The following is a 6,747-nucleotide window of genomic DNA, read 5'->3' as shown; positions in this document are numbered from 1 at the left end:
GAAGGATCTGAGTATCCTGATTTTTGTGTTCTTTCTCTGTGTCTGTTTCTTCATCCTTAAATAAGGATGCAATAGTGATCTTTGGTGTAGCCTCAGATTTTGAAGATGTGGCTACCTCTTTAGGAAATAATGCTGGAAATCTGTCCACAGATTTCACAGGATTTTGAATTTTTATACTTCTTTTCACAAGAAAGGAGTTTGGAACTGGTTTCTCAATTTTGGAGAGATTCAACTTCTCAACTTTATCTGTTAGACCAGTTATGATATGTTTAGTTGCATCTAAATGATCAACTAATTTTTCTTCGACTCCTTCTATCTTTGATAAAGAATCTCTAGCATAAGAGCGAATCATACTGGATTCAAACTGTACATTATTTAAACATCTATTTACATCATGTATTGATACTTGGACAATATCAATTTGTTCCTTGACTTCTGCTGATTTTGCAACATTCATTTCTAAGCCTTTTACTGCAGTATTTGTCCAGTTCAGCTGTTCACTGGTTTTAATTACTATTTGCAAAAATTAAAAAAAATAATTATCCAATAAACTTTTAAATACTATTTGCAAAAATAAATAAAAAATTATATAATCAACATAATACTATTCTTTGCTAGAATCATAATAGTGCGATTTGCAAGAATCAAAGAAAAATTACAGAACAATATAATCAAAATAACCAATAAAAAATGGCTTATTCAATGAAACTTATACCCTAATAGGAAGATTTCATTAAATTCCCCTAACAACTTGGAATATATTCAATTATCCAATTCAAATGAATACATTCAATTATATCCAATTCAATATATTCAATTACCCAAATCAATATTCAATTATACCCAATTCAAACCTATTTATATGAGATAAATTTATATTGGACCGTTCCCATGCGATTGAAGATCGATTTGCGAAAATTTCATACTAATGGAAAATCTAACTAGTGAAAATTTAACAAATTAACTTAAACAGATACACGAAACTTTCACCACTCCTTGAATGAAAAATGATGAGATGAAAAAACATGAAAGGAGCAGCGTGGGAGCAAGGAAAAGGTATACCAGATTTACGAACAAAACGGATAGCCATTTGACTATAGGGTTTCCGGGATTATCCATAAACGCAGGCAAGTTGATTGTATATATCAAAATGAAGGGGATGTCTCTGATCTGATTACTAATGGAGTCCACAACCATCCTTAGATTCAAACTCTCTACATTCATAAATGAGATGCTCAACAAAAACACACCAGCAGTACATTTTATCGGCCAAATTGGCATCAGGTACCTTTCCAACCCTTCTCCCGTTCATGATCCTCCTTCCTTATTCATCTTAAGATCAATAAAAACGACCAGAATTCTCCAATGGAAGCTCAGAGACGAACAGAACCTTGGAAATCGAGAACTGGCAGACAGAATTTGCAGAATTTTGACCCTAAAACGATGGGAAGCCCTTGATCAATTGCCCTCCAAAGTAACTCCCATTCATGTTGAAATTATTCTTGTGAGGCTTAAAGAAGAGGCAGAACTCACTTTGAATTTTTTCCAGTGGGCCCAAAAACAGCCATTTTTTTACCATTCAACAAAATCTTATTGCAAACTTGTTCATATTTTAACCCGGGCAAGAATGTATGATCAGGCCCGATATTATTTAAGAGAAGTTGTGCTTGATTTCAAGCCCTCAAGGGATTCAAATATGTCTCTCTTTGAAGAGCTCATTCAGGCCTACAGGAAATTGGGTTTTTCGCCCTTGGTGTTTGATATGCTTGTAAAGGTGTATGCACAAGCTGGGATGGCTGATGAGGCTTTGAATGCCTTTGGTTGTGCTTTTCAATTTGGCTTTATGTGCACAGTGCACTCCTGCAATAGTGTTTTGAGTGGCCTGATTAAAATAGAGAGATTGAGGGAGGCATGGGATGTGTATGAGCAAATGGTTTGCAGGCGGATTCTGCCGAACGTTGGTACGTTTACTATGTTGATTAGTGCATTTTGTAAAACTGGTAAAATGGAGCAGGCCAATGAGTTGGTTTGGAAAATGGAGAGGAGGGGTTGTTCACCTAATATCGTGACCTATAATGCGCTTATTGATGGTTATTGTCGGCAAGGGGACATGGCAGCAGCGTCGGACCTTGTGAAAACAATGTCGGAGAAGAGAATTGATCCCAATGTCATTACTTTCAGCGTGATGATTAGGGGTTACTGCAAAGAAGGTAGGATGGAAAAAGTGGAGTTACTGTTTACGGAAATGAAGAAGCGGAATTTGGTTCCCGATAGTGTGACCTATGCAATACTTATCGATGGTTATTGCAAGGTGGGTGGTATGGAAAATGCTTTGAGAGTAAAAGATGATATGGTGGGTACTGGCTTGAAACTGAATGTTGTTACTTGCAATACTTTGATTAATGGATTATGCAAGTCTGGAAGGGTGAAAGAGGCAAACAGGCTTTTCTTGGACATGGCAGATCGAGGGCTTGCGCCGGATAAAGTGACTTACAGTATTTTTGTAGATGCATATTGCAGGGAACGGAACATGGATGAAGCTTACAAGTTTTGTAATATGATGTTGCAGAATGGCATTCAACCTGGTGTTGTTACCTATAACTCCCTAATAAATGGGCTTTGCAGACTAGAAAACATGGAAGAGGCGGAGAAGCTCTTGCATGAAATGAAGGAGTTCGGTGTTACTCCCAATGTGGTAACGTACGGCACACTGATGGATGGATACTTCAAGACAGGGAAGGTTGAGGAAGCTTTTAAGTTGTGGAATGATATGTCGGCAGGTGATTTAATGCCCAATCGAGTTTGTTACAATTCAGTAATCAACGGTTTGTGTAAACTGGGTAAGATGGAAGAGGCAGATAGGATTTTGACTGAGATGGCAGAGAAGGGTTGCATTCCTGATGATATCACTTACGGGACTCTTATTGACGGATATTGCAGAAAAGGAAATATTGAACAAGCTTTTAGATTGAAAAATGAAATGGTCAGAAAAGGTTTTTCACTGAGGGTCGAAACTTACAACACACTGATGAAAGGGCTGTGCAAGTCGGGAAAGAGTGCTGCAGCAAAAAAACTTTTGGTTGACATGGTTGAGAGGGCTTTAATCCCAGATGATGTTACATACAACACTCTAATTGATGGTTACTGCAGGGAAGGCTACATGGAGGAGGCTCTTATAATACATTTTGAAATGCTTGACAAGGGTTTCTTGCCCAATGTCGTTACTTTCAGTGCACTAATCAATGGACTTTGTAAGACTCGAAAGATAAAAGGGGCGAAAAAGCTTTTAGCAAAAATGGTTGATAGCGGTTTTTCTCCTGACAATAAGACTTGTTCCTCACTGATTGAAGAAATCAACATAGAAGGCAATATGGAGAAGCTTTTGATGTTGGATGGAAAAATGGATAATGCAGGTGTTCTGCCAAACGTGGTTACATATAATACAATTCTTAATGGACTTTGCAAATTGGGGAGTATAGTGGAAGCAAAAAAGTTCTTGCCAGAATTATTAAAGAGGGGGTTTCTTCCAGATAATTTTACTTATGGAACTCTGATTAATTGTTATTGTGTATCTGGTAATATGGATGAGGCTTTCAAGCTACGGGATGAAATGCTGGAGAAGGGCATTGTTCCCAACATTGCTATTTACAATGCACTCATTAATGGACTCTGTAAATCAGGAAAAATTGAAAGGGCAACTAAACTTTTTAACAAATTGCCACGGAAAGGGGTGACTCACAATGAAATTACATATAACACATTGATTGACGGGTACTGCAAGACTGGCGATATGGAAAAGGCCTTCAAATTGCGAGATAAAATGATCAGGAAAGGTATCATGCCATCTGTCATCACCTATTCTACATTAATTAATGGTCTGTGTAAATTAGGGAGTATGGAAGCAGCCAGGGAACTTTTTGATGATATGCTTAAAATGGGGTTGTCCCCAAATTATGTCACATACATTACTTTGATTCATGGATATATGAAAGAGGACAATATGGAGCAGGTTTACAAGCTTCATGATGAGCTGTTTGGCAAGGGTGAAATTCGTAATGCTGCTGGAAAATTAGTAACTGTGGAGATGGGGTCAAAAGATTATCAAGATAGCAGCCAATATTCTTCTGCAGATGCATATTTTGCCAGTGCACATGCAAGATAACAATAGGAGAATCGTAATATCATTTTGCCTTTGGCAGTGGTATAAAGTAACATTGGCTTTTGATGGTCATTGCCTATGGCATTGTCACCTTAAAAATGCATTACAGGTCAAGATGTGCACTGAAAATAGGAAGCAAACATTTTGATGGTTGTTGCCTATGGAATTCTCACCTAAAAATGCATTACAGGTCAAGATGTGCACTGCAAAATAGGAAGCAAACATTTCGATGGTCTTTGCCTATGGCATTCTCACCTAAAAATGCATTACAAAATGCATTTCAGGTCAAGATGTGCACTGAAAAATAGGAAGCAAACATTTTGAAAAATTGCTCGGCCACTTTCGTTTTAAATATAGGCTTCGGTGCCTCTTTTCCCTGAGCTCTACAATAGATGGATATCATATACATCCACAGGGCTTGAACCAACAACTGGCCCTGCAAAACCCTGTGGTTCCAAAGTGTTGCTGCTGAACTGTCCTCAAAGAAATCTTGTGTACTTCATACTTTTCTCTGGTCATTCATTGGACATCAATAAATTATCTTATCTTATCTGGATGCACCAACATCAGTTTGACTAGTTTGGGAAAAATTAATGCCAGATGGACATTATTGTCGGTATGTTGCATATGCACTAAGAAGAAAAGAGGAGACTTTGACATGCAAAATGTAGGAAATGTCAAGGTCCTTGTAATGATTACCCATCTAGTTGATCTTTAAGCACATATTTAAAACACCGGAGAAACAACGCAAACACTTGTTATGTTTGGAAAAAGTTTTTCCTTGATGTCTAAGCATTTCCGTGCCTTAGATATGGATCAAAAAGGAAATTGACTTGTTGGAAAGCTGGAATCTTGAAAGTTGCCACAGCTTAATGGATTTGGACATACCATATAGAAATCAACGTTGCTCTACTGGAATTAGATAGCTGTTACCAACAGATTGGAGCATTGCAGAAATGGGTGGTTAGGAGATCTGAAAATGTGTGTGCTATCTGTAGCAGTTAATCAAAATCAATATAATGAAGAAAGACACGTCTAAATGAAAGTCAAGGTGGGATTAAATAAACTATCTGCTAAATGGCACAACGGTGGCCATTATTGGTGCAAAGGAAGATAGTAATCTGTCAATCGAAGTATTAAAGATACTTTCTTATCTTTGATTAGCGAATATCTGGATTTCATGATTGGCACAGTATACAGAATGACTGGTCAGAAATGTATTCAGTTCTACTTGTTGAGAGGTAATGAATTCAGTTCTTTTTTGGCCTGTCGATTTTTGGTTATCTTTAAAGATAAATCCATTGAATAATATTTCTGTAAAGGTATTCAAATTATCAGGAGGTTTCACTACAAATATAAATTTATCAATGGTTTCACATCTTTTATTTGGAAATTATTAGAATAACCAATAAATTGGATACGGTTTCAAACTTTATTCTGTTTGGCTAGACTTGGAATTCAACAACTTAATTCTTTAATTTCAAGAGGTAGTAAATCAGTTAAATATTCTGGAAACAGGTTGGATCTGGCTCTGTCTCAAGATGTTCCCCAGAAGAAAATGAAACCATAGAATGGAAGTTCGCTAGTTGAGTGACACATACGATTTGGAGAAGGTGCTCAGGTTTACACCATTTTGATGATTTTAGATAAAGAAAAGCTGTTATATAGATAGTTTATTTGCTTGCGAGGGTTGTGTTATCCACCATTGTGTCTGAACATTTCAAGGGGTATGTTATCCACTAGCTTGTATATGATCAGGACTATGTAGAAGGATTCTTGTTAATTTTTGTTAACATGTTCTTTGCTTAGGTCAATTACTTCAATGATCCATATTAGCCCAATTTTCATTTCCATTTCTTTCATTAGCAATCACATAAATCATAATCACATTGATAGTAACTGAAGAAAGAACATAAATAACTTAAGCAGGAGACAAGCCAAGACTAGAGAACACAGGAAATGGCTCAAGCCAGGGAAAAACTCCATGAAGGGGAAAACCCTTGATCAATTCTTCTTATTATTAAGATCAAATGCTCAGCAGAGAGAGAGTACAACAACTCAAGGTCAAGATTGACTTGCCAATAAGGAGATCCACTATCACTGCCTTCAATCGCAATTGCAATTATGGAGCTGACAAGATGCACCCTCTTAAGCTGGAGACATAGTGCAGAAGAAGCTTGATCTGGTTAGGGCTACCTCCAGTCCATCAAGGAGCTGCTATAATCTGTCCAAACTGATCAACCATCCAATTAGCATTCCAGGCTCCACGAATATATTGAATCACAAGAGCTGAAGTTTTTTTGCTGTTGCTTATGGCTCCTGGTTAGGGTATGAGGCACACTGTTACAGTCCTCACAAATCTACTAAAAAGTGCCTTCTATAGCTGCAGCCTCCCTCCAGGACAATCTGTCCTCTTTCTGTTACAAATCAGGGCTTAACCCAGCCCTCAAACAAGCTTCCATACCAACCAACCTTCATCAAAATGGGTCTGCGGCTCACCTGGGCAGATGGTTACACTTTCGGCCCATTGATCTGCAAGATAAGGCCTGTGGCTTGCTTGAGAAATGCTTCTTAAAGGTAAGGCCCAC

The 6,747-nt window shown here is 37.6% G+C and overlaps 1 protein-coding gene across 1 annotated transcript; it reads left to right on the top strand.

Annotated features, from left to right (window-relative positions):
- The first annotated feature begins 1,007 nt into the window (after positions 1-1,007).
- Positions 1,008-5,955, top strand: LOC149155547 (uncharacterized). The gene is made up of 2 exons (XM_089445682.1): positions 1,008-5,400; positions 5,678-5,955. The coding sequence occupies exon 1, from the start codon at positions 1,181-1,183 to the stop codon at positions 4,160-4,162; it is 2,982 nt and encodes a 993-aa protein (XP_089301808.1). The 5' UTR covers positions 1,008-1,180; the 3' UTR covers positions 4,163-5,400; positions 5,678-5,955.
- The last annotated feature ends 792 nt before the right edge of the window (positions 5,956-6,747 follow it).

The sequence above is a fragment of the Pinus tabuliformis genome, chromosome 9 (genome assembly GCF_031772625.1).
Source record: "Pinus tabuliformis cultivar Carrire ecotype Pingquan chromosome 9, CPIR1, whole genome shotgun sequence".
Taxonomy (NCBI): domain Eukaryota; kingdom Viridiplantae; phylum Streptophyta; class Pinopsida; order Pinales; family Pinaceae; genus Pinus; species Pinus tabuliformis.
Note: the sequence above shows the minus strand (reverse complement) of the source record. Positions and strands in the feature narration are given on the sequence as shown.

Bases quoted from the DNA above. Each gene is read 5' to 3' on its own strand.
- LOC149155547 (XM_089445682.1), top strand. From the start codon at position 1,181: ATGGAGTCCACAACCATCCTTAGATTCAAACTCTCTACATTCATAAAT.